General features: G+C 33.1%; 6 protein-coding genes across 24 annotated transcripts in view; 3 read left to right on the top strand and 3 right to left on the bottom strand.

Annotated features, from left to right (window-relative positions):
- The first annotated feature begins 301 nt into the window (after positions 1-301).
- Positions 302-1964, top strand: LOC128894348 (ras-related protein rab-6.2). The gene is made up of 3 exons (XM_054156019.1): positions 302-1160; positions 1343-1587; positions 1668-1964. The coding sequence occupies exons 1-3, from the start codon at positions 981-983 to the stop codon at positions 1864-1866; spliced, it is 624 nt and encodes a 207-aa protein (XP_054011994.1). The 5' UTR covers positions 302-980; the 3' UTR covers positions 1867-1964.
- On the bottom strand, positions 1354-4683 carry LOC128894347 (cysteine desulfurase). 3 transcript variants are annotated; one of them, XR_008461520.1, is made up of 11 exons: positions 4307-4639; positions 4145-4224; positions 3957-4073; positions 3729-3866; positions 3444-3649; positions 3256-3377; positions 3026-3183; positions 2684-2955; positions 2522-2611; positions 2156-2292; positions 1354-1496 (listed from the first exon to the last, which is right to left on the bottom strand). XR_008461520.1 is itself a non-coding variant. In XM_054156018.1 (11 exons), exons 2-11 carry the CDS (start codon positions 4410-4412, stop codon positions 2229-2231), a joined length of 1353 nt encoding a protein of 450 aa, XP_054011993.1. In that variant the 5' UTR covers positions 4413-4419; positions 4544-4683; the 3' UTR covers positions 2118-2228. The 3 variants fall into 3 exon arrangements, 2 of the variants coding, with proteins under 2 accessions (XP_054011993.1, XP_054011992.1); XM_054156018.1 differs by lacking the exon at positions 1354-1496 and having other exon boundaries at positions 2118-2292; positions 4307-4419; positions 4544-4683; XM_054156017.1 differs by lacking the exon at positions 1354-1496 and having other exon boundaries at positions 2118-2292; positions 4307-4638.
- Positions 4684-4767: 84 nt separating this feature from the next.
- LOC128894344 (uncharacterized) lies at positions 4768-7726 on the bottom strand. 4 transcript variants are annotated; one of them, XM_054156007.1, is made up of 7 exons: positions 7628-7726; positions 7137-7267; positions 6909-7078; positions 6578-6826; positions 6329-6489; positions 6163-6252; positions 4768-6087 (listed from the first exon to the last, which is right to left on the bottom strand). In XM_054156007.1, exons 2-7 carry the CDS (start codon positions 7256-7258, stop codon positions 5002-5004), a joined length of 1878 nt encoding a protein of 625 aa, XP_054011982.1. In that variant the 5' UTR covers positions 7259-7267; positions 7628-7726; the 3' UTR covers positions 4768-5001. The 4 variants fall into 4 exon arrangements, with proteins under 4 accessions (XP_054011982.1, XP_054011981.1, XP_054011979.1 ...); XM_054156006.1 differs by having other exon boundaries at positions 7574-7703; XM_054156004.1 differs by lacking the exon at positions 7628-7726 and adding an exon at positions 7403-7567.
- Positions 7727-8739: 1013 nt separating this feature from the next.
- On the bottom strand, positions 8740-12387 carry LOC128894345 (SHC-transforming protein 1). 8 transcript variants are annotated; one of them, XM_054156008.1, is made up of 11 exons: positions 12364-12387; positions 11486-11593; positions 11317-11387; positions 11146-11206; positions 10893-11066; positions 10632-10795; positions 10318-10553; positions 10061-10213; positions 9835-9962; positions 9645-9755; positions 8740-9553 (listed from the first exon to the last, which is right to left on the bottom strand). In XM_054156008.1, the coding sequence occupies exons 1-11, from the start codon at positions 12376-12378 to the stop codon at positions 9419-9421; spliced, it is 1356 nt and encodes a 451-aa protein (XP_054011983.1). In that variant the 5' UTR covers positions 12379-12387; the 3' UTR covers positions 8740-9418. The 8 variants fall into 8 exon arrangements, with proteins under 8 accessions (XP_054011983.1, XP_054011991.1, XP_054011988.1 ...); XM_054156016.1 differs by having other exon boundaries at positions 12000-12370; XM_054156013.1 differs by having other exon boundaries at positions 11486-11611; positions 12000-12370.
- A 161-nt stretch (positions 12388-12548) lies between these two features.
- LOC128894343 (zinc finger protein 660-like) lies at positions 12549-17002 on the top strand. Of its 3 annotated transcripts, none has more exons than XM_054156001.1 (3): positions 12549-12827; positions 13428-13574; positions 14011-17002. In XM_054156001.1, the coding sequence occupies exons 1-3, from the start codon at positions 12690-12692 to the stop codon at positions 15856-15858; spliced, it is 2133 nt and encodes a 710-aa protein (XP_054011976.1). In that variant the 5' UTR covers positions 12549-12689; the 3' UTR covers positions 15859-17002. The 3 variants fall into 3 exon arrangements, with proteins under 3 accessions (XP_054011976.1, XP_054011977.1, XP_054011978.1); XM_054156002.1 differs by lacking the exon at positions 12549-12827 and adding an exon at positions 12870-12999; XM_054156003.1 differs by lacking the exon at positions 12549-12827 and having other exon boundaries at positions 13442-13581.
- A 3194-nt stretch (positions 17003-20196) lies between these two features.
- LOC128894391 (E3 ubiquitin-protein ligase Rnf220-like) overlaps positions 20197-25860 on the top strand; it is a 160637-nt gene continuing 154973 nt past the window's right edge. For 3 of the 5 annotated variants that reach the window (XM_054156091.1, XM_054156092.1, XM_054156094.1), the window contains exons 1-2: positions 20197-21723; positions 24362-24475. In XM_054156091.1, the coding sequence (XP_054012066.1) occupies positions 21670-21723; positions 24362-24475 (168 nt within the window). In that variant the 5' untranslated portion in view covers positions 20197-21669. The remainder of the gene's footprint in view (positions 21724-24361; positions 24476-25860) is intronic. The other 2 variants (XM_054156093.1, XM_054156095.1) reach the window with 2 other exon arrangements.

The raw sequence follows: 25860 nt of genomic DNA on the forward strand, positions 1-25860 counted from the left end.
CTAACTAATTTACTAATATTAAAACGATACATTCTGAGCATTTTTTACTTACTTTGAACTGTTTAAACCTATAAATTTAGTGAACAACTGAATATATACTCTAAAAAAATAATAAGTACTTTTCTTGGTCAAAATTTGTTACACATTGTTCTCACCACTCTTGCTCTAATTCAACATAAAAATGTGTTTTACTTTCTTTTCATACTTTAAAGATTACTAATGAAAGGGTTAAAATGTGTATGTATACGAGTGTAGATTTAAAATTGATTCGATACTTTATCAAAAACTCATCCTTTCATTTGCGAAATCGGTTTTGTGTAGGTATACATTTGTTTGTGCTTCAAAAACAATATTATTTTAATGGTACAACATTCAGAACAAATTCGTCACTTAAATTTAATGTACAACCAAATGTCTACGAGTATCAATAATGTTTATAGTATTTCTGCTTTATACGTATTGCAGAAGCAATTGAGCATACAGTTATCTTACAATCAATATTTCCTATAATCGTTTAAAAATTAAATACACCATACGTAAATTTAGCAATAATCAACTCCTTAAAATAACGACTATCATTAGGAACCTGATAAACGTTTGGCGAAAGACTTTCGATGGCATCTAAATTTGTAAAATTGAATTGAATTTTGCAAAATTCAATTAGATTCGCATTATACACTTATTATATTAATTCGATATTATTCAAGAGATGTGCGCCCCAGTTCATCCGAAACTCTGTTCCACATTACCGATGTGAATAGGTGTTCTACGGTGTGGTAATTTATGGTCCGTTACAGGTGTAGTATTTCTACTGTCACGACTGTCATCGTGATCGTGTTAGTGGCCATGTAAAGGCAAACGACCGTTGTAAAAAAATGTTCACATCATCGTAGAAAATAGCTAATTTAATCACGCTGAATTATTGTTACTGATGTTGCTCTTGTATTTTAATTTAGCCGGCGAAGTGACATAAGCCGAACATGGCTACTGTTAAAGTAACCGAACAAAAAGTTATTTTGTGCGGAGAATACGGTGTCGGAAAAACGTCTATATTCAGGCGTTTCGCGAACAATACTTTCGTAGCGAGCAACGATCGAAAATCGACACTCGGTCTCGATAACATCGACAAAGAGTATGTCGTCGAAGACAGACGAATACGGGTAATGTATCTATATATATGTTGACAAAATCCTTGAAATGCGATTGATGTTCTCACCTTCTATAAATAAACAATACGTGGTCGGAAAATTGCTGTATGTTTAAACTTCATTTACTTCAAACAAATGATCAATTCGTTATATAGTTTCTTTATTTGAGTCGAACGTTTTATTCCATTTTTCAGTTGCAATTATGGGATACAGGGGGTATGGAAAGAGTTGCATCAGTGACATCGAGTTATTACAAGTTTGCAGAAGCTGCTATCTTAGTGTTTGCATTAGACAATTCAACGTCTTTCCACCTTCTATCTCAGCATTTACTAGATATTGTAACATATGCTGAAAATGCAAAGATATTTCTTTGTGGAAACAAAAGCGATCTAGAAAGTGTAGGTCCGCAGGTTACAGATGCAGAAATGGAACAATTTTGGTAAATTTAGAGAGAATGTAACTGTTACAGTTAACACAATTTAATCTGTAGTTATTAAATAATAATAATACTTATTACAGTGAACAGTGCCACAATTTAATCTCTGGTATATATAAAACATCGTGTAAAACTGGAGAAGGAATACATGAAATGTTTGAAGATATAGCTCAACATCTGGTTGAAGCTAACAGATCACGCATGGAACTGCACGAAATGGACAAAGACAGATTTAAAATTTCATACATTGACGAAGCTGCTGATCCATCGTGTTTGTGCTAAACAGTGAACATTGGCAAATATATATTCGTGACATTTTTATAACTAGACAAACTCAACACTACAATAAAGTGTAAGGAGTACTCTTTTTGTATTAAGTATCTATCACGAATGACTTTTCTATGAAGAAAAACATTATAAAACACAAAGTGGGAGAAGAAAGGGAATATCAACATGAAATTTATATAAATATTACCAAATCTAACATTTTCAAAGGATTTTAAATAAAAAAATTTATTACACATCAAGAAATATTTTACTTAATTAGGCTTGATCTATTTCTGTGACTTACGGTCAATATCATTGTACACTTAATCCATGCTATCTATATTATTAGATAGCAAAGGCTATACAGTCGAAAGCCACTAATGCTGAGTCCATTTGATAGTCTTCAGATCGATTCCCTCTTCAACCATTTCCCATAATGGGCTGCAAAGCAAGCAATTTAAATAAGCATTACTATTAAATATCATAATTAGTATCTAATATTGTACTCAATACTAAATCATGATAAAACGTCCGACATTGAATTTGTTCCCTCCGTTTATTGTGAATACAATAATTTTAATATTCACGACCGAATATATATAACATTAAAATAGGATGATCATGCTTTCGCATTAAATAAATATTTATATTGTAACTTAGTAAGACGTACCTCATTGCCCGAAGTCTCTTAACATGCTGAATCGTGTTTCGAGCTGTGAATTCAACTTCCTCAAGTGTTGTGAAACGTCCAATACCAAACCTATATACGAAAGTAAAGTAACTATTAGGACATTACATAAATATTTATTTCTATTTAGTAAATGTAACTTACCTAATACTGGAATGTGCCAAATCTTCTGATGCCCCAATTGCTCTCAATACATAACTAGGTTCTAAACTTGCACTAGTGCAAGCGGAACCACTACTCAAAGCAACATCTTTTAGTGCCATTAACAAAGATTCACCTTCTACATATGCAAAAGACAAATTAACACATCCAGGGTACCAGGCCACAGTATCTCCATTGCGTATGACATGTGGTAGATTTGACATTATTTTTTCTATGAAATGATTTGACAGCTTTGTGATGTACTTGTGATCATACTAAAAAATATATAAAATTATTAAAAACCAAGCATATGATAGAATATACACTATTTTCAATTAAAATTACCTCCATTTCTGTTTGTGCCAACTCGCAAGCTGCTCCAAGGCCTACCACCAAAGGTGCTGGAACAGTACCACTTCTCATACCTCGTTCTTGACCACCTCCACTCTGAATTGCTTCGATACGCACTCTAGGTCTTCTTCTCACATACAAAGCTCCAATTCCTTAGTATTCGATAAATTATAATAGCATAAATCCAAAACTAACAGAAAAACATACATAATTGTTAGAATTACCTTTCGGACCATATATTTTATGACCACTAATAGATAGTAAATCAACATTCATAGCATTAACATCGATTTCAACTTTTCCAACAGCTTGAGCTGCATCTGTATGAAAAAATACCTTTTTCTTCCTATAAAATAAAACCACTTTATACAAAAGTTTTCAGAGCATCTACCTATATTGTATCTTTCATTACCTGCATATAGCACCAATCTCTGCAATTGGCTGTTTCACACCAATTTCATTATTTACCATCATTACAGAAACAAGGGATGTATTGGGTGTAATTGCATCTTCTAACTCATTGAGATCAATTAGACCATTTGATTTCACTGGAATATAAGTCACCTTAAATCCTTCTGCTTGCAGGGCTCTACAAGAATCTAATACACATTTGTGCTCCTATATCAAAGAAATAGTATTAAAATAAATTTATAGCAACATGTAACATTCAATTTATATACAAATGTAGTTAACATACTGTCTGTGTTGTCACAATATGATTCTTTCTTTCTTTGTAAAACCTTGCTACACCTTTTACAGCTATGTTATTACATTCTGTTGCACCAGAAGTAAATATAATTTCCTTCTTATCAGCGCCTATTAAATTTGCTATTTGCTATAAAAAACAAGAAATCAGATTAACACTATCCTAAATCGCACCTTACATTAACCAATACAACGAAATAAGATCACATGTGACACTAACACTACGAGCAGTTTCAACAGCTGCTTCTGTTTCCCATCCATACATATGAGTTCTGGAATGTGGATTTCCATAATTTGATGTAAAATAAGGCATCATTTTATCCAGTACTCGTGGATCCTATGTAAGAAGTACATGAGATTTAATTTTTAGCCTTAAAGAGCCACAACAATTTATTATGTTACATTTACCATTGGTGTAGTCGCTTGAACATCCAAATAAAGAGATCTACCTTCTACAGGTCCTCTTTTGTACTCGTCAGTAATAGCAGCTACAATGAAATAAATCGTTTATATATAAAAAACAATAAAGTATTATTAATTGCAATATATGACACAATGTGAAATACTTACATTCATATTCTGTGACTTCTGATAAATTTTGACAAGTAGTGTGCACTGCACGATATTCTTTGACGCGATTTAAAGTCGATAATATGTTTCTCGCCGGTCGAAACATGTTAAATCTTATGGAAACACAAGTTCATTTAACCTATACACAAACTTCAAAATTCGGCATATTCTAACCTAACTATTATAGTCTGCAATTTTGTTTTATACTTCTATTTAAATAATTTTGAAACTACCTACATAAACGCGAATTTGAACGTAATATTTATTTCGTTTCTCGTTAATTAGAAATTTATGATGCCTCTGACTGAGAATCGACGATCTAGGAACCACGAATATAATATAAAAAACTATGTACACTCTATGCTATTGAGGAAAATGATGCAACTCTTCGCATCCGCATTTACTTCTACCACACAAGTTGTATATATACATCTACATTTCTACAGATAAATAAAGATGGATATTAAAAAACATTTGTTTATTCAGTATAATAAATGTAAACATTATCAATTTGGAGTTTTCCAAAACTACAAAAAATAATATAATTCACGCTCAAATATCACGCGGTTAATAGACATAAAGTGTACAAATTACATTAAATACGTTCGTAAAGAGAATTAATTTTAGATGTAAAATATAAGATATAAACGTATAGAAATAATCACAATTGCAAAATACTGATTAACGTGGCGGGTCTACTGACGATCCTTAGATAAATTTAGCGAATCACCAACATCACTAGGTTGTGACTGTTGTTGCTTTTTATGCAATGTCGTCATGTCTAACATTCCACCAAAGTCGGGTTTAATGTTAGAGATTGTCAGATCTTCGGTTCCTTGATACTCGTTTGATCGATTTAACTTTATGTTATCATTTTGTACTTCTATTTTCTTTCGATCGGTCGAATAATCCTCGGGAGTTACAGAAAAGTTTCTACAAGACTCTGAAGATCCGGTATTTCCTTTGAAGGGCGACTGAATAGCATCGACCATCGCGAAATCGCTTGGTTTACGTTCATTTCCTTCGATGTCTCTCGCAGGAGAAATTTTGCCAATCGATCCAAACAAATTCGCAATATTACGCATGTAAGTGGACGGCGAAGGAGACGATGTCCTCGTGAAGTCTGCGATTGAAAAACCTGAAAGTTTCGCCAAATCCGTCGTAGAAAAATTTGCTAACTTTGATAAATCTGAAAACTTGGAGATTTGTTGCGTTATATCAGCTAAAGGGAAATCAGGTGTCGTAGACGAGCGAGTTTTATTAAGACTCGTATCTGTTCCAAGAGGATTAGGTAATTTTGAAAAATCGCTTGGTGGGAAATCATAGTCACATTTTGCATTTTTTACAGAGACTGTGAGTTCTCCAGATTGAAAGCTAGGTATCACATCTGAAGGTGAAATATGCTGTTTAGTTGTTGCAGAGTTACCATCCTTTATCTGTGTGATAGATGCAGTATCCGTGGCTATAATATTGTCCTTCTTAATAGTATCTCTAGAAGTAGACGGATGCATCACAAAAGGTTTTGATGTGGGTGTAATAATGGCACTATCAGGTTTAAAATTCACAGGAGTAAGGAAGACGGCTGCATTGTTGGGTGCAAGACCAACTCCTGGTGGAACAGAAGAAACTAATGATTCTGAAACTGGTACTAATGGAAATTTCATAGCAAGAAAATCAGGTGATGTTCCATCTTCAGAACCAGGGCAAATCATTTCCCTAATTACATCCCAATAAGAACCGTTTGACCTATTACGTCCAGGCAATTTGGACGCGAGAGAACACTGTTAACATAATATTATATTATTACATTATTAGTACGATTTGCACAATGTCTACATTACTTTATATATACCTACCCTTAAACGTTCAAGATAGGTTGTATTGTTGTTAAAATTGGCAGTAAAATCAATACCTCCTTCGCTTCTATAATATTCTATGCATCTTCTCTACAAAGAAAAAATATATACTACTTTATTTGGCAATCTATTATAAAATATTCATTAAATATGAGTGGATATTTACAATTTCTTCTAATGTATCTTGAGAAAGAAAGTGTTCTTGAGATAAGGTATAACTTAATAGCATTGGTCTTGGATATTCATGAGGTCGATTTTCAGGAGGAGGTAAAGACCAAAAAACATTAAAATTGGACTCATAGCAACTGCCATCCATGTTATAAGGAGCTAAAAATAATGGTATTGTTCTTTGATTTATCCAAATATTAATAACAGAATTGTATTTAATAGTTCGAATACAACATAAAAGACTTACAACATATTAATCCTACGCATGGTGTATATCCATTATCACTAGGACCCTTCATTTTAATTTGATAATCTAATTGAGAATCAACATCTCGGAGCGAAGGAGAAGCATGCGATGTAGGATGAGAATGATACCATCCAACTAAAGTGACACGCTTCCACTCCATAGCTCTTGCAATTTCAGCTTCAACTGCAGCTGCAGCTGATTTGTCTTTGCCTGAATATCGGCATGGAAAGGCTGTTGTTATAGATAGATCTACAATTTGGAGAGAAACAATTTTTGGTCAATAAAATTAATATTTGCTATCATTTACAATAAATTTAACAAAGATACTCACTATGTGAATTAATATCCCAGTGGCCACCTAGGTAGCCACAAACTTCTTTATCTGTTAAATGACAATGCAAATCTACCAATAAAGCTGCAGTAGTTGTTATTGTAACTAAAAAGGGTTGTATTTTTCCAAGTGTGCTAAAGGAAGTGAGTTCTACCATTGTACTCATATCCCTGAAACATAAATTATTCTCATTATGCTGTACAAAATATTTACTTTCTTCAGTCTTACATGGCATGACTTCTTATTCCAAGATTTGCATGTTTTACTGGTACTCGTACCACTTGCACTGGAAGACTAGTTTGAACTTTTTCAGGACTTTCCTCCATAGGTTCTGTGGTTGTCACCTCCATTTTATTTTGCTTTTATTAAATGAGAAGTATATTTTACTTTAAGTAAAATTTTAACTTTCAATTTAATTATATTTAATTATAAATTCATTATTTCTCACAAATGTATACTTTATACAAGACAATAAATATTTCTGAATATCAAACCATTATTGCTAATTGTCCATACACTACATTGCACAGTAATAATAAATAAAGATTAACTAAACAATAGAAGAATGATATATATACAGTATTGTAACCATCATGTCAAATACTACTTTTGAAAACCTAACCCTACTACCGATAGAGTGTTATTATTGATAAAAATAGCGTTACCCAGGGGGATGTAAATAAGTAAGTATATGTAAGTATATAAAAAAATGAAATCACGTTTCTGACGCCATCTACCAAATGTGCACAAGGATGGAACTGGTCATCAACAATTGATCGATACTCTTTGCAATTGATGACCAATCAACTTGCCCTCTCTCGACAGGCTAAAATGGGATGCCTAAATTGTTTGTAGAAAGTCAATGAACAATCGAATAAATGTGGGCAGTTTGGGACCATCTGGGACAACTACTCTAAAAACGCTTTAGGAAATGTTTATAAAGAAACCATGCTATGAATTGTTTTCAATCTTACAGTATGTTTTATTGAGCATATATACAAATAAATCCTCTCTGCACACCAATACTAGCGGTGCACGAAAGTGTTTCGGCAGTGGAAACGATTAAACTTTTACAGCATCAACCTGCAGATTTGTTTTGGAGGGGGGATATAGTTGAATTATTTTTAGAAACAAATACAGAATACAGAATTAGATTTGATTAATTTATTTTTGGATAGAAAGCAATATGAAATATGTCGATTCTATTAAAATTGAGATTATATATGCAGATTATCTTGTAAACATGGAATCAAAATATTATACAGCGAGAAAATTACAAAATTCGTAAAAATATATAGGTGTATATCTTTCGCACGTTAATCATAGTGCTACGACACGAAATGAATGAAATTACAATAACATTTCGCGTGAAGTTATGATCTACATGGTACAAATTACATACAAAATTAAATATATAGTTCTATACTATTCAGTAATGAGTACTGAACCATTACTAGAGTGTGGCACATTTTAAGATGTACTACATATTAATAACACTTATGAAAATTGGTACTCTGTGACATAACTATAAGATCACTAAAAATTATTTAAAAAATAAGGAAATGTATCGTAAAATAACATCTTTATAAATGTCCAAGAGCAACAATTTCACATAAAAGGTGCATCATTTTTAAAGTATCATATTATAACTAGTATCTGTGTTTTATGAGAATTAGGCAATTTAAGATAATCAGTAAAATATGTAACACAGCATGTCACAGAGTATATTTTCAAACTTATGTGTGTAAATAACTTCGAGAAATGCAAGTAGTACTTACAACGAGTCAAATTAAACAGTGATATTTGGCTTAAACTATTACTCTATACCGAATAGAAACTTCTTTGCATATCCAACAAATGTAGTATTCAAATGTTCTAAATATGATTTTTAAATAATTTGAAGTTTCTACATGTTTAGATGTATTCAAAAATGTACTAGGTTAGTAATTTGGATTTCAAATTGCGTATAAATTATTTAAAATAGTAAAAAGAATTAAAATTGATAAATTAAATATAGAAAATAATGCAAATACTGGTATTTTATAATTATAAATCATTCATGTATATAATTGTTTACCAAAACAATTTATATGCATCGATATCATCAAATAAATTTTATGCATTGACCAATCTTAGTTTGTCGCAATAATTTGAAAAATTATTGATATAATTTCTCTTTGTGCATTTTGACATTATTATCAATAGTAAGCTGACATTCATTATCCTTTTTTATTCATAAGATATTAATGACTCTTCATTTCAGTAAGAATATTCAGGAAAACTTTACCGACTATTCTTCAGCATAAATAGAATTTAAAAGTAAAATACTCGTTGCATAAAATTGTAATCATATTCGTTACTTGTATTGATTGACGGATTTTTGAATTATTATTGAAAGCATCATATGTGATAGGCATCAACTTTTTGTTATCTTTAGTATTGATGCAGTCAACTAATACGAAATGTAAACTTTACTTGTTGTTCTGGGGGCTATCATAAATTTGTAAAAATCAATTATTTGTACGTCTAGGAATTGGATATCGTAGTACTAAAACGCTGTCCGCTGATATAATTGGTAATACATTGTCGCAATGATGATTTACTAAATGACTTACGCTATCAAAAACGCGATCTTTTGTGCGTACCTGTAATTACAATAAATGATAAGTATTATGAATTCTTATTGAAAAGTAAACATATTGTATTGTCACAATTGATTTTTTACCAAATACTTACTACGCCCTCGGGATCGATAAGCAATAAATGTTTTGGTGTACCATTATTCATACCCGTAAGGACATATTGGCCAGGGGACCCTTGAGATTCTCTAACCAAAAAGTCACCATCCTATAAAAGTCATATAAATTATAGTACTTATATTACAAAGTATACAAATTTATATAATCTTATATATTTATCATCTTACTCTTGTCAACATAGATTCTGCTTCAGCACGACTAACGCTACCATGAAACCATATCTCTTGTTTTAATTGTTGTTTTTGAGAATGTGGACTTAATCTATTCATATCCGATATTGCAGAACTAAATGACTCTGAAAATGATATGGTATTATGCAAAAGACTTACATCTTAAATAATACTTATTAAATGAAAACATAATACAATATCGTAAATGTTAAAAGTTACTTACGCATGTCAAACACATCGAAAAGCGATGTTTGATCGCGATGGCTGTCTCTGCTTGCTGCTATAACACTATCGTTTACATAATTATGTTCTGGAGGTATATTGAAATTTGTAGAAGATGTTCCATCGGAATTTAAGTCAATTAAATTACCACTCTCTGTAATGTTAATAAAATTTATTTTTAGCATTAAGCGAGACTATAAATCACAACGTAATTATAATTGCTAATAATAACAAAATAACATAAAAAATAAATATTACCTGCCCATTGTTGATGATGCCTATCAGAATTAGAAGAGAATGAATCGTGTAAAATGGAATTTTGTGCGTTGCTTCGTGATATATGATTTTGCCCAGAATGATGATGCTTCAAATTGGGTAGGGTCGATGCAGTTGGCAAAGGTGGCACCGGTGGAGGGCCAATATCTGGCGGTACTTTACCAGGGAGGTCATTATAATAATCTCTATCTGCTTCTCGCATACCATTTAACATGGGACTGTAAAAAAGGAAAAAGATATACTAAGTAAAACACAAAACTCGCACTTATGTGATACAAAGTATGGATTGTAATTACTGCAACGAAGTTGGTTTGGTGAGGAATTCTTTAAATCGTAGTTCAAAAGCTTGTCCAATAGTAGATATAACATCTTGTGCCAATCCTCCTCCACATTCCAATACATAACACGCGCGCCACTCTTGCATATTTTTTGCAACATATGCAACAAAATCCAGTATTTCCTATTGATATATCGCAACTATTTTATACTTTAAAACTATATAAAATGCAAATAGAAAAAAATAATAATAGTACATCTTTACATAAAGTATAATTTACCGTATCTCCACCAGAAGCAAAAGATATATGTGGCATTTCATGTTTGGCAATGATGTGTCCATTTTCTATATTAGTCAAGGCTAAACTGCAACTGCTAATGGTCAAATTTATAGTAGCACCTGTATGCTCCATGCGTGGCTTGTCTGCTATTGCCCTAAGCACTTGTCTGTTCACCTAGGTAAACATATATTGCTTAAAATATATGGGACTACTAGTTTGACATGCTTTTTAAAAATAAAAATTAAAAAAATACCCGTCTCTTTTTATCTGCAGATTTTAATCCAGCTGCTTCGCAAACTCTGTTTATACATTCTCTGAAAAAATAATTTTTATGAGTTTGGTTTTTCTTCTTTCAAATGACATTGGATGTATTTAAAAATCCTTAAAATTTTTGAGTAAAATCAAATTACTTAAACAAACTTACTTGGCAACACATGATCTTGTTTCAAAATCTAAGCTTTTCATAGACGTATAAACTTCGAGGCATCCTATGTACTGAAATTTATAATAAAGAAAGTAAACTTTTATTTCCATTGAAATTCATGTTTCTATCACAGATTATTAAGTTTTACAATAAGAAATTAAAAACTTACCTTAACGGTATAAGTAATTCCTTCTTTGCTCACTAACTGATCAGGGTGTAACCATCCTCTGGCTGGTTTACTTATGAAACTACTACCTCCTGTTGCCATTTCTAAATTCTATGCACATATGTATAACTGTAACATTATTTTATAGAACTCTAACTGTAGTTTTGAAAGAGTTAAAAGCAGATGTTTTTTATTTTAGACAGTTTCACTTATGCCTGTCAAGTATGTTATAAATTGTATACGTACTTAGAAACAAAATTACGATATATTTTTAATTAAATTACACAGATCTATTAGTTCTGTTGAAATTCCTTTACAATTTATAGTCGTGTTGAAAAAAATTTGATAGCTGTCATTCGTTACATAACGTCGGCAACGTTATTTACTTCTAAAGTTCAGCAAAAAATGTTGTGACATTGACAAAGGTGGATGAACGATTAAAATATCTCATTATCTGTACAAAGACAATTTTTTATTATCGTATCTACGTATGATTTACCAGGAAATGAGATCACACCTCACAGACAATTACTAGGATCGTACGTCTACAATACAGATATACTTGCTGGATCTGTTGATCATTTCAGAGGAATCCTTTGATCACTTCGAACAGAGTCACACCACGTTAAATGTGCATTTTGTATTTTCAGTCACACCACGAATACGAAAATATTCGGTGTTTTACAGAATTCCATGAAAATGATAAAGACCAAACGGGAACTATCGATAATGTAATTGCGTTCCCTTTCTCACCGACTGTAACAACCAACCATTTTTCTTTAGTTGTTGAATTATTACGTTGGTGCACATGAGATTTTTTTTCTAAAAACACGAATTTCAATCATGCGGGTCGATTCTGTAATTCAAGTGAGCTCACTCACTTCTGGCATTTTCATCTGAGCACATCTGAGTCACGAAATAATATTAGGTTAGGTTACTTGGTTGATAAATGGCGACGACCAATCAGAATCGGACTATTTATTTCGTGATTGACTAGAGGGTCTCTATATAAAATTCATAGACGTATACGTCTATGGTAAAATTATTTTGTGGCTCTATCTACAGTTAAAGACTAAACTTTATGTTGGTGGCAATATACCACAGGAAACGAGACGGTGACCGCGAAATGTGAAATGTATTTATTTATAAGTGAACAAGAACACCGTGAAAACCTTATTTTACGTGTGTTCCGATTTTTAAGATAACGATGAGCTGGGAAATCAGCTGTGCCGATATGTGTCGTGCGTGCATGAAGGTCGACGGCGTTCTTCTTCCTATGTACGATGACGACACTATCAGTCAAAAAAATTTACCCGATAAGCTTGCCGAACTTACATCAATACAGGTCAGGAACAACGCGTTATTTATATTTTACACTTATATTTCCTCCTTGAAGTAAATGATCGCTTACGACCTATAATTATGTGACTGTTTTGAACATAACCTCTAAATGTTATCTGTACGGAATTCGTTTATTAGATATAATTATTATATGTTTCATTACTCTAAAATTATATGTAAGGATAATGTTTAAATTAATTACTATAATTCACTTTTATACATGTAGCACATGTTCTACTTAGGTGTACGTTGTACTGTTTTCAAGTTGTCAATTAAGTAAGAAAATAATTAAAGAACACATATCTAGAGACAATTTAAAGTAATGAAACAAATAAATACAATAGTTTTTTATGAGCATATTCCTTTCAAAGGAATATTTACTATTTTATAGTATTTTTGAGATAAGTATGTAACCTTAAAATAAAATGAAAGCTAATTTGGAAAATTCTAATTGTTGGAATAATTGTCAGAAATGAATAATCCAGAATTAAATAAATTTTAAACAAAGTTTGTCTTACTATTTAATATTACATAATTGATATGTTATATAGTTAAATCATTTCTCCATTTCGTTTTAAATGATTTGATTTCTTTTTTTCCATAGATTGACAGATTCGATGGTTTACCAAATATGCTTTGTGCAAAATGTGCGTATCGTACAGATGCATTTTATGACTTTAAGCTGCAAGTTCAAGCTACTGAAAAAAAACTTCGTAAGATGTTTGAAACTCAAATGCGTTGGACCATCAAGGTAACATGTAACTATACACTTTTATTACATTATAGTTTTTACAATTACATAATTGTCATTAATTTTATTTGATAATGTTCAATTCAATTTTAATTCTCTTTACTCCTGTAATTTTTTAGTATACCTTTCTCCTCCTTTTCTTTATTTTTTCTCATGTCAAATAATTGTCTTGCTATGAATTATCATCATAATAAATTACTTCTTTAATGTTTTAAATCCTTGCAATGGGATAATGTGCTATAAATATTAAAAAACTTTTGAGCCAGAGTTGTAAATGAATTAAAAAACCACATACTTTAAAATCTCTTAGGTACATATTTTACACTTCTGTTTACCTTAGTAACTTAGTAACAATTGATACGAAGTTTAATGATTGCCTACTTCAGATACTCAAGAAAGATTATTTTCATTATGGCTACTTTGTATTAACTTTCAGGAAGAGGTAATGGGTAATGATGTAGAGCAAATCTATATGGAACAGTCAAACGAGTTGTCAGAGGTAAAACTGTTAAATGACAAACAGAATTTAAAGTCTATGAATGGTGTAGATAGTTCAGAAGAATTTTTACCTGAAGAAAGTAGTATAACGGTTAAAGGAGAACATGTATTAGAAATTGATGTATCTGAACTAGTGGAAGGAAATTCTGAATTTAATAAGGATGATATATCTGATCTGGGAGGTATTTTCATTTCAAAACTTCCAAGGGAAGAAGTTGATCAGAACAAACGGATAAAGGATGAAATACCCAATGAAATTTCAAAAATCTTGGAGTCCGAACACTTAGATTATACGATAATGTATATACCAGAAGAAAATGTTTCCTTGGAGCACGTGAATGTTGATAATGTGCTTTCTAGCGAAACAGAGGCTGCCATTAAACTAGAAAATAATAAAAAAATCTTTGAAGTTAATTGTGAGGACGAAGTTTTGAATGAATTAGTGGACAATGAAGAATTCACAAGTACTGACTACATTGAAAAAACTGACGATACAGAAGTCATCAAAGTATGTAATGACAAAAGGTCATGGAAGAAAAGGGAAAAAGTAAATGGAAGAAACAAATCAAAGGTATCACTGAAATCGAACCAACAAGAGGAAGGCAGCGACGATTCTGATTCTGATTATTTTGTTGATCCGAAAGACAATATACTGGGCAGTTTGAACGATACAATAACAAGAATAAAGGAGATCAAACTCGAAGATAACACGATCCAGTACCAGTGTACGTTGTGCTTGCAAAACTACGACAAGTTAACTGGTGTCTTATTACACACTATAGATAATCATGTACCAAGCAGCGGACCATTTTTTTGCGTCGTATGCGAGAAAGATTGCGAAAGTCACAGAGAATTACGGGCACACGTGAAGACGCATACGGGCCAATTTCCGTATTCTTGTTTCATATGTAATAAAGCTTACACTATGAAAAGATATTTAAAGAGGCACATGGTGTGCCATACAGATTTTCCGAGACACCGGTGTCCGAAATGTGGACTCAGATTCAAAGTTAAATCCGAACTGGAATCTCATATAACGACACACATACGCGGCGCGCCTTATGCTTGCAGTCAGTGTCCACGATTGTTTAATCACAAAGGTAATTACAAACGACATTTAATTACCCACTTGGATCCGCAAGGTCTTCATCTACCCAAATATCCCTGCAAAGTTTGTGGAAAGAGATTTCCGAATAATCGTACCTTAGAAACACATATGCGTGTTCATACTGGCGAGAAACCGTTCAAATGCGAAGTTTGTGGAAGATCGTTTTCGCAACAAGGCAATTTATTGAATCACGTGAGGATCCATTCGAATCCACGAAGTTACACGTGTGAAGTATGTGGGAAACGATTCAATCAAAGGGCAACTTTAAGAGATCATAGTCTTTTGCACACGGGAGAAAAGCCGTATATTTGTAACGTTTGTGGAATATCATTTACATTCAGTGCTGCTTTAAGACGTCACATGTGGACGCACACTGGTGGGAAACCGTTTGGGTGTGAAATTTGTAATGCTCGTTTCGTTGGAAAATACGATTTAAGAAGACATATGACGATACATACCGATAGGCCTAGGGTAAAGCGAAGGAAAAATCCGAACAAGTCGAACGATGCACAAGAGAAAATTAAAGAAGAAAACCTTGCTATTCCTGAGCATCCTGACACAGAGACCGTTTTAATCGAAGAGGTTCTCTTAACTCAAGATGTTACACAAGTTGTTCGACAACAAGAGTCTGAGAAAGAAAATGTTGATGCGCTTTTTAATTTAATACAGTATGGTTAAGGATATTTGTCCTTTTGCACTTCATCTCATGCACATCACCACCGACTTGACGTTCTCATCAATTTTTGAATAAATGAATAATGAATTTGTTTATAGAGTTAGCATTGAAATTACAAAATGCGTGATTACCTAAAATATGTCAATAGTAAGAATAAATTAATTTATTTTCAACAATATTATATAAATTTTTCCAAGTCAGTGTATGTAAAATATTAGAAATCATTTGTCAGTCATTTGTTAACGAGGAATATTTAATAACTTTTATAAAATTTCATAAACTTCTAAAATGGTCAGAAATAAAAGGCACGTATTGTGTTTTTCAATTCAAAGTATTTTCTTGAACATATAATTGGAGCAAGAATGTTAAGTAATTTTCGTGTAAAAATATTTGTACACTTTTAAAATGTGAAATAGTTATTATCGTATTTAATTTTTCTCGAGTTATTAGAAATTTTATAGTCGTTTTTCACAACAACGAACGTTTCGATACAATGTATATTAATAAAATAAGTATAATCACATTTATGATAAAATGAAAAATTGTTAATATACATATGTACAATAAAATTCTAGTGTATATACTTATAACAAAAAAGTTAATTTAAATATGCGTGCGTGTCTTTTATTTTTAATTTGGATTAATACGAAGAAGTTTTATGAAATTTATAGAGAAAGAAAGATTTTATAGATATTTTTTTAGTAAAATAAAATCCATTATGATAGCCCATTCTAATTTCAATCTTTGCTTTTCATGATTCTTTCATTACGCACGTAATTGAAATATGTATTACTTGCTCGATAACGTCTTTAAACTCATGATTGCTCAAATATGTCGATAATTAATATTTTGGTTTTTCTTTATCACAATACTGAGAAGAAAACATTTTTCGTACATAAATTAATAATAATTTTGTTGTAACTCCTCAAAGAACAATTGAAAACAATTATTCAAGGCATAATAAGAATAAAGACGTTTAAAAAATTATCGATAATCAAGTAGATATAGGTATGCAAATATTAAATGTAAAACAATAGTAAAGATTATTTATATGATGTAATATTACTTAATAATCTTATATACATGTAATATAAAGTACAGAAATTATTATATTAAAGTACACTTCAATTCATTGAACCAGGCACATTTAATTTGACACGTTTATTAATTGGATAACTCTTTTTTATTGAGAAATCATAATAAAGGTAATTAACGTAAGTTAATTATATTAAATAATTTATTTAAAACAAAATTTTGAATTATTTCCTTTTTTCTATGAGTTCAATGTTTTCTTCGGGAGATAATATTTTTACAAACTTATTGATAGTCATAGATTTAGAGAAATCTATGACTATCAATAAAGACTCGAAGAAATAGTACAATTATTTAAATAATTTATCATTAGTTTTAATCAAATTCGAGGATTATGTCCTGGAATGTCATTATTAGTGTACGTCAGTGGTATTGAATCCTTCATCATCGCTGAAATTTTCACAATTGTGCTGGTGGTACTCACCGATATATTAGGTACGTATGCGACATTTTCAAGCGCCACCTACCAGTACAAGCTAATTAATTAGCCTCTCTGGCACGAACGGGAAGAAGTAATTCGAAATTATCCTGATCTGTTTTACCAATCACTTTTGCAGCCTGAATATATTATCAAGATATAATATAATTGCAGCGTTTTAACAATATTAATCTAGCATAGAATTATTTAATAAGATATATATTTAATATACATTTTACTTTGTCATTACATATATAAAGTACGCTAATAATAAAATTTGATTAAATTTTTAATAACAAATTCCGTATTAATATAATTAATTTTGTCATATGATCATGATTCCCTGAAATGAAGCTCATGTCCTGATGTCTCTTAAAATTGCCTTTTGTTAAATAATTTTAGATACAATTCTATGTTTAATGTACATATATTCTATACATATATATACGTATATTCTTTTCGTTGATATTTTTCATGTATGTGAAATGTAAATACAAGAAGGACGCTTCGCGATAGGTCGATTCCTGCGTCAAAGTAAAATGATTTATATCTTTTCTTGCTTAAAAAATTTACTTTTACAAGGGAATCACCTAATAGCAAATCAACATGTATCTTAGAATTTGTAAATAATTTATATTATCGCAAAGTCTGGTTAATAATATTTTTTGGTAAATAACTTAATTTTGATTAAACTTGTTCCTTTTTATAATTAAATTTTTCAATATTAATACACGACCAATTTTCTCTTTTGAATTTTTATATAGTAAAACTCGAGTCACTTTTATTAAAACTAAAATGATATTTAATGAAACCATGCTGGCACATTTAAATTCTACTAATCGTTGTTTCTAGTTGAGGATTTTCAGATTTAACCCTTCCGTGTTCGTTGCCTGAACTCATTCACGTGCCCAGGTGTTACTTGGATGAGCAAAGGCAATGGGCACGATGACTTAGTTTGTAAAAATAATAATAATCTGTGTGGCGACTGACTCTGCGCTAGTGAATCTTGCACGACGTACTTTCCACGTGTATGTGTGTTGTTAGGCTGTGGAATTGCGTCGCTTGAAAAAATTCATTACAATATGCTAATCTACGTTTACCCATTGCAATAACATAAAACTTTTATTTATTATGAATTATCTGCGACGATTGTCCGCATTATCATTTACATACTCCTTTGCTAGGATAATAATCTTTGGAAATGATAATGTAAAGTAGATTCTCAATTTTATATATAGTAGTAATCTATATAGAATTATCAATAATTATATCATCTTATAGTAGCACATAAAAATATTTATATACATATACACGTACAAACGCAATGGCCACTAGCCTTTGTCAGTCGATTTCAGGAAACTGGTACGTACCTTTAGAATGTGAATCTTGTGTATAGTACACTCGGGTGTCGGAGGTGTCCCGGGACATCTCCCTAGTTTAGGTCGCGCCCGAGAGCATTGATTGAGGATCGTTGAGCGTGTGTGTTGGTGTGATTGTTTTGCCATTTTTTAAATATAGCGTTAGGTAGGTAGGTAGCTTACCTTCTCGTCACTTTAGTTTGGGTAGGTCGCGCGCGTACATGATGGGTTTGCACCTGTAAGTGGATTTAAGGATGGTTGCGACGACGATGCAAACGGAGCTTCTGTCCGTTTGTTTCGGAATCTGCTCTCGATTCTTCAGGTCTCGACTCTCTGAGTGGTTGCTTCGCAGTCGCGGTCGTGATCAGTAAGGTTCTTCGAAACGCTCGTTCCCTCGAGGTTCTAGACATGTGGTTCACCGGGTTCAACGTCCACGTATTCCACTGAACCTCGACCCTAACTATAAGTTTCAGATGGGACAATGCGTCCGAAAAAGAAGAGAGGCCCTGACAAATTGTCGAATTTGAAAATAGAGAGTCATTTCTACTACTAGTAGTGATTAAAATTTTTTGCGTTTTCTTCCAGGGTAGAGTCGTAAATAAAGACCAACCGCGAGTACGGTTAGTGTTGCGTATAATGAATATTGCTCGCGTCCGATTATAAGTAAACTATCGCGTTTTGAATTAGTATTGCGACATAGAAAAAAGCCCGAAATTTGACACCAAGCAGCTGAAGTAGCTGCGCATGCTGTGATTCCACGCAGCCCGAGATGGTTCCACTAGTTTATTAGTTAGAGTAACAAATTGATTATCGAAGCTTTCAGGTGTAAGCCGTGGCCTTTGGGTTAACATGCATCGACGTTTTGCCGGCATTGCAGTTTCTTCAGAAACGATACATTCCAACGATCGGTAAGGCAGTTTCAATATTCTCGCAATAGAGGGAGTCACTCTGCGAATTATCTGACTGAAAAGTTTCTTTCAGCTGAAATGCTATCTTACTAACTGTTCGCTTAGTTTTCACTTACGTTAACGTATATTTATTATTAATAATTTCTGTTACAATTACATTAGTGATATGATAAACATGCATTTGACTGTTTTCTATCTTACAAAATTCTAAACTATCCGTTCTATTAGGATCGTTTAAAAAAAAAGAAAAGTTTTATTCATAAGAATGTTTTCCATGAAAATACCACGATAGTCAATATTTGATTAGTTAAAAAGTTGAATTTCGGTAAATATTCTATTGTTGAAATCCTTCGTAGCTTATCAAATAATATGTATAGTGGATAAAGAAATTGGGTTAAGTTATATTTTCGAATTAAATTTTTAAACTGTCGTTAAATTTAATCTAGATGATTATATGAGAAAATTCTATAATTCTATAAATTTCACTAAATATCAATAAATATGTTAATATCTAGAACTCGATGATTCTGTATCTTTGGAATGTTAAGAAAAGAAGGACGATTAACAATTCTGGAATTATTTATCGTTTAAATTTCCTTATCGTATATTTCTTTGCTCCTTTTTTACATGTTATTCAAACGGAAAATATCAAGATACAAATGTTTGAATTCGAGATGGACTAGCTTTCAAATATAATACTTTCGGTACATCTTTCGTATTCAGAAAAATGGAATGTTATCAAATATTTGTATATTTGTATAGATACTAACAATTGGGCGTTAAACGAGTATAGAACACTATTATAATTTTGCTTTCCTCAATTACAAATATAATCGTATGAATTACTTCCGTAATTTTTAAAACATTCCTTTGTATTAAATTACTACTTACACGTTTACATATCACTTGTAATTAAAATATCGACGACAGATGAAGACTCGAGATTTGAATAAAAGACACTTTTTGAGAAAAGAATGTTAATTAAAAATGGTTAAAACGAAGCAAAAGAAATACGATTTTAAATATACGTTATCTTTATTTCAACTAAAGTCACTCAAGTTACATAGTTGAGCGATTAAAAAAACAATCGAAAATTGTTATTAGCGATAACACGTAGATATATTCACTTGTTCACAGAGGTTTGGAAGTTGGGTCTCAAGAAGGTCTCAATCAGAGAGAGTTTGATCTAGAGATCGCAACATGAGATTCGAGATGCTGCTGGTTACGTTGTCGACGCACGATTAAACCTCGTTGCGCTGTGATAATGTGTGCGCATCGAGCGTGTGCGCATGGCGCGCGTGCGCGATGCCATAGTGCCGCTACAGTGGCGCCAGTAATGGCGGCGGAAAACACGCGCGCACGCGAGCACCGCCGCCGGTTTGTTTCTCCACGCCTCTACCTCGCCTCCGCCACCGCCACCGCCACCGCCACCGTTCTCACGACTCGTGGGTAAGTATCCTCACACTCCAATCAGTCTGCACTCGCATGTCCACGAGGTTGCTCGCACTGGCCTGGCGCATTCCTCTCGCACTCACCCCTCGCTTGCACCTGGCTCACCACGTTTAGTGCATTACCAGACAGCCGTACCCGAGTGAACCGAGCCACCAGTTGAGGTAGTTGTCGGGAATTGTCAGTCGTCGAGAGGTTAGGTCAGAGTGGCCTGTTGTGGCGGGATTACGTGACTCGTTTGAATTTGAATTCGCCGCGCCGCGCCGCATCGTCCCGTTAATTGTCGTGTGCCGGCTTTTTAACGCGTTTCGGCACGATCAACGGACCCCGAACGTAACGTTCCAACGACTGTCAAAACAAGTTTACAGTTTGTTGACAATTGACGCGGCTACATCGGGCCGCGTGACGCGTGACAATCGTGTGCGTTGAGGTTAGGTCTATTCGTTGCCTAACGCGCTCTTTTTGAATGGATTGCTCGTTACGTTCGTTCGTAATCGATTTCTGCGGATATTAGTGCAAACTGCTGGTGATAAGGACACGTTTCCTAAGAGACGGATAAAGACCATGAGATCCGTGGAAATAGAGTGAATGTTTTCGGACGGTCGTATTTCGTGCAGTGACTTCTTCGGTGTTCAACAAAATGTACGCGTGATGGTGATTAGTATACTCATTAATACGTAATGTACATATTGACATACTCTTTCGACTCGCACACATGTGTAATCATAAGCGCGAAAACAATTTTTTGTTTTTATTGATCATCGAGACTCGACGTTAGCCTGTTGCGTCGTTGCGTTGCGTGTGTTCGATATTCGAATATATCTCTTACATTGGTGTTCAAAAGTGCTCGAAAATTTCTCTAAATAAGGTCACTTTATGATGTGCGTAATAGAATAATGATCGATGAAATTCTTTCTTAATAATCAAACGTTCCACTAAAATATTCGAGTGTTCCTGTAACTTTCTAATCTTAGATTAAATTTAAAATTAAATTTTCTATAAAGCCTATCGAATAAAGTGCGAAGTATTCCTAATATCTTTGAAGAGAAATAATTTGAATTTAGTGGAACGAATCGTTACGCGACAATTGTACAGATAAGTGCATACGTGACAGTTGTAACAGTATTGTTTCATCATTATCAAACGCATGATTCTATATCAAAGATAGTAATTTATCAATATATTGCATTTATTATGCATCAAGTATACTAAATTAATTAGCGAAATAATGTTCGGTTTTGAAATGAAAGGTCAGATAAGAGTGGAAAGACTTCAGAGAAGCTCTATGGAGGAGTTATATTCGATTATAGAAATTTAACGAAATTTCGGTTTATCGATTGCCTATATAAAAACTGATTAGTTTATCGAGTAACGTAATTAAGAATTTAACGATGAAACTTTCAAATTTTTGACGATAAGAATATTACTTAACAATGAAAATTAAATTAGTCGCTGCCTGTTTGAAAACGAATTCGCGATTACAGAGCTTGACATTTTTCTCAAATTTTAATTTATATTTATACGGCAAAATTCATCTCCGTGTAATAAATTCTCTCGATGAAATGCACAGTCGGCTACGAACTGTCAATCGCCGTGTTAAACAAATTGATCCGAACACCCGGCGGAGCGTCGCAACACGCGTTTTATAATTTCACGTCTTCCTTTTGACGCGTCTCGTTTCATACTTTCTTACATTCTTTAATTTATTCGATACGAGAGAAAGAGAAGCTGATACAACCGCGATCGATGCAGTTGCTCACGGATCAAATTCGATAGCTCTCGTTGAAACACAAGAAGGAACAGAAATCGAAGTCATTTGTTGGTCGAGTCATCGTCGACTATATCATACTTGAATTGTCCTTAAGGGGTTATTCTAGTGTGACACAAGATTTTTTACCTTAAACGTGGGATTTATTCGAACAAAAACCGTAACACTTGATGCAACAAAATTTGGAAGATGTATTTATTCATATTTCAACTACACAATTTTTTTCGTCGTAGAAAGGATCAAATTTACGGTACAGCAAGCAGACGTCAATAATTAATTTTAATCAAATTGTTTCATAGCGTTCATGATTGAGACTGATCCTACTATCCGAAACTAAAAACACAAATTGTTTCTTAATTAGCATGAGTTTGGCTACAGTCGGATTTAGGATAATTAAAAAAGAGTAATAAATAAGAGAGTGACGGCACTCTGAAGTTTGATTATCGTTTCTTTCATGTTTTTTGACCATTTGCATGATTTTATCGCATCGTTTTGTGATTGGTCGAACACAGCGTGATGCATCTTGGCCGACATCAAAAATTTTGATAGAGCATCTTGGCCGTAAAGACCTCAAATTTGTTCACAAGCCTGCGTAGCATTCTCGCCTTGATCGAGCGACAAAACGCCACGAACTTTTTCGAATACCCATTAAAAGACTCAAAACTTTGACGATGTCTCAAGTCGGACTATAGCCCTAAACACATTGAATATGCACGTAAAATCTTCAATCGATTGATGAAGTAATTTTCAAGATATCATGTGCACCGTTTTAGGAAACGTAGTTTTGAGAAAAAGTAAGAATCAGTATACATCTAATGAAAAGCATATTTACGTCTAATCTGTCAAACCAGGCCCATAAAGGGACCTTCTTTTTGTTCGAAAAGGTCCTACTGGGTACATTTTTCCGTTCTATGTTAAATAACAACGAACTGAAGTGAAATAACGCGTGAAACGATGAAATAATTAGTGAAAAGATACCGCGAACTTTAGTATTTTCTTAAAAATTTGCCAATTTTACGAAGAAGATTCAAACTCAGGTTTCAAACGGTGCATTAAACAATTTTGTTCACAAATTTACTGTGTTCCTTATAACTGAAAGAAGGAATAAAACATCTTCAATTATACACCGTTGACCAACGAACGAATCGTTCGTTCCGATAATTTTAGTTGGAATTAGAAAACGATGCTTGACTCACAGATGCGGACGATAGTGTGTGCATTTCTGTTCTACTCGGAAGCCAATTCGAGATATTTGATTCGATGACAACAATACGTGGAGTGTCGTTCGTCGTTTGTATTTTAATAACGCTCTTCGGCTTACACGGATGAATTTTCAATCATCCTCGCGAGGCATCGATCGGTTCGTTACCAATGTAGCCAGTTTTTCGGTGATTTGCGTCGCGTCAGATTCGGGGAAGTTTCGATTTTTTCGACAGGTTTAACACGGCGAATCAATACGCGCGTGAGATCCATGGAAGATCGTGGAATGGAACACGTCGATATCTGTTCTAGATGGATAATTCTGCGTACGTGCCGAATCATCTACCGCCGCCGTCTCTGGTTGTGTTTTCACAGTCTGGAGGGCTGCCGGAAGCTCTGAGAATGCAAAGACCCTTCAATCCACAAGTTAGTGTCCTATTATCCTTACCTATACGCTTAAGCTTGTGTTCGCTTGTACTCCTTTATGTTTGCTGATGCTGAGCATGGTGAAAATAATATTTAGAACAGGACACAGCGATGCGACGATTCATGCCATCTCGTTTCTTATCGACGGTTCACGGTGGGTCAGAATTCGTTCGCGACACGACGAAACTGATTAATTTGTATCTCGGTTGATTCAGGCGGGCTGTTAAGCTGCAATGTTTCGGATTTAGTAAATCTAAAACACAGTTGGTATACAAACATATGAATCAGGGATATGATAAAGTATTGGAAAGAGGCTAATACATCGATAAATAGAATTGTTAATGTAATTGTTTGATATATTTGTAGTCTCATCTTTTTCATCGAAGTTTGCTCGAAAAGTGAAGCGGTAGTAACAAAACGAATTGAAATCAAATTATATGTATCGATGAATATGTCTGTTATATGTTCCTGTCTTAAATATTATTCTCGTCTGTTGCGTCCATGCGACGCAACTACTGAAAGATTTATTGTAGACTGTAGCGCACGCTGCATATCTTGAAATTGACACTTTTCAAGTTAGCGAGTAAGTTACTTGCAAAGATCAAACATTTATATCGACGATGCGACGTATAAACTGCGTTACGTGATATTATATCGATTAGAGCTATGTTTATTGTCTATTTCTCTTACAATCAAAGATTCAAACTCTTTGGCAATTGAAATATTTGAATATTATTCGAACATAGTATGAATATTTTGTCCATTGATCCCAGGATATTCGTAGTATTTGAATAGTGTAATATAAGCTATAAATTAAAATTGTCAAGATAACCGCATTTTTGTACATATTTTTATATAACATTTCTATTTTGATAAGGAATAAATAATAGCTTGGGATAAGTTCCATAAAACAGCAACAAATACCGAACGAAAAGTTTCATGAATTTTTCGAAAACTATTGCTATTATGTTTCTCGATCGTAGTCGGCTTCTTTTTGCAATGGATATGCCTACACTTTTAGAAAAGTCTTTTCTAACGTCATGTTACTTTTAACCTAAAAATGGTTGGAATATTTGGTAAGTATTTCGCTCATTTAGTCATGGAAGGAAACTTATTTCCGTTCGTTTCGATCATTGTAGGGAACTCGCGCGGTGTATAATCGTGAATAATTAAAGAGTCGACCAATCTTTGCGACTCGAAAAATGTCAATTTTAATGAGTATCAGTTGCAGGTGCAATTGCTTCGGCCGCTTGTTGCTTTATGCTCACCAGTGGTAATTAATGCACGTTCTGAATGACGACTTTGTCGAACTTGTGCAAACGTGTCTGTATGGCATATATAAATCGTAGCGATTAAACTGTAGCGAACACATATTTATTATTTTA

This window comes from Hylaeus anthracinus, unplaced genomic scaffold (genome assembly GCF_026225885.1).
Source record: "Hylaeus anthracinus isolate JK02 unplaced genomic scaffold, UHH_iyHylAnth1.0_haploid 3, whole genome shotgun sequence".
Classification (NCBI taxonomy): Eukaryota; Metazoa; Arthropoda; class Insecta; order Hymenoptera; family Colletidae; genus Hylaeus; species Hylaeus anthracinus.

Bases quoted from the DNA above. Each gene is read 5' to 3' on its own strand.
- LOC128894345 (XM_054156008.1), bottom strand. The intron at 11,388-11,485 runs GTAAGTTTTTAA...TATAAATTTCAG, and splicing joins GAATTACTTATACCGTTAAG to TACATAGGATGCCTCGAAGT. The intron at 9,756-9,834 runs GTAAGATGATAA...TGACTTTTATAG, and splicing joins CAGAATCTATGTTGACAAGA to GATGGTGACTTTTTGGTTAG.
- LOC128894343 (XM_054156001.1), top strand. From the start codon at position 12,690: ATGAGCTGGGAAATCAGCTGTGCCGATATGTGTCGTGCGTGCATGAAG. The intron at 12,828-13,427 runs GTCAGGAACAAC...TTTTTTCCATAG, and splicing joins CCGAACTTACATCAATACAG to ATTGACAGATTCGATGGTTT. The intron at 13,575-14,010 runs GTAACATGTAAC...ATTAACTTTCAG, and splicing joins AAATGCGTTGGACCATCAAG to GAAGAGGTAATGGGTAATGA.
- LOC128894344 (XM_054156004.1), bottom strand. The intron at 7,079-7,136 runs GTAAGACTGAAG...TTTATGTTTCAG, and splicing joins GGAATAAGAAGTCATGCCAT to GGATATGAGTACAATGGTAG. The intron at 6,253-6,328 runs GTAAATATCCAC...TTTTCTTTGTAG, and splicing joins AAGATACATTAGAAGAAATT to AGAAGATGCATAGAATATTA.
- LOC128894348 (XM_054156019.1), top strand. From the start codon at position 981: ATGGCTACTGTTAAAGTAACCGAACAAAAAGTTATTTTGTGCGGAGAA. The intron at 1,161-1,342 runs GTAATGTATCTA...TCCATTTTTCAG, and splicing joins TCGAAGACAGACGAATACGG to TTGCAATTATGGGATACAGG. The intron at 1,588-1,667 runs GTAAATTTAGAG...TACTTATTACAG, and splicing joins GCAGAAATGGAACAATTTTG to TGAACAGTGCCACAATTTAA.
- LOC128894347 (XM_054156018.1), bottom strand. From the start codon at position 4,412: ATGTTTCGACCGGCGAGAAACATATTATCGACTTTAAATCGCGTCAAA. The intron at 2,612-2,683 runs GTAAGTTACATT...TTTCGTATATAG, and splicing joins TTGGCACATTCCAGTATTAG to GTTTGGTATTGGACGTTTCA. The intron at 2,293-2,521 runs GTACGTCTTACT...CTTGCTTTGCAG, and splicing joins AAGAGACTTCGGGCAATGAG to CCCATTATGGGAAATGGTTG.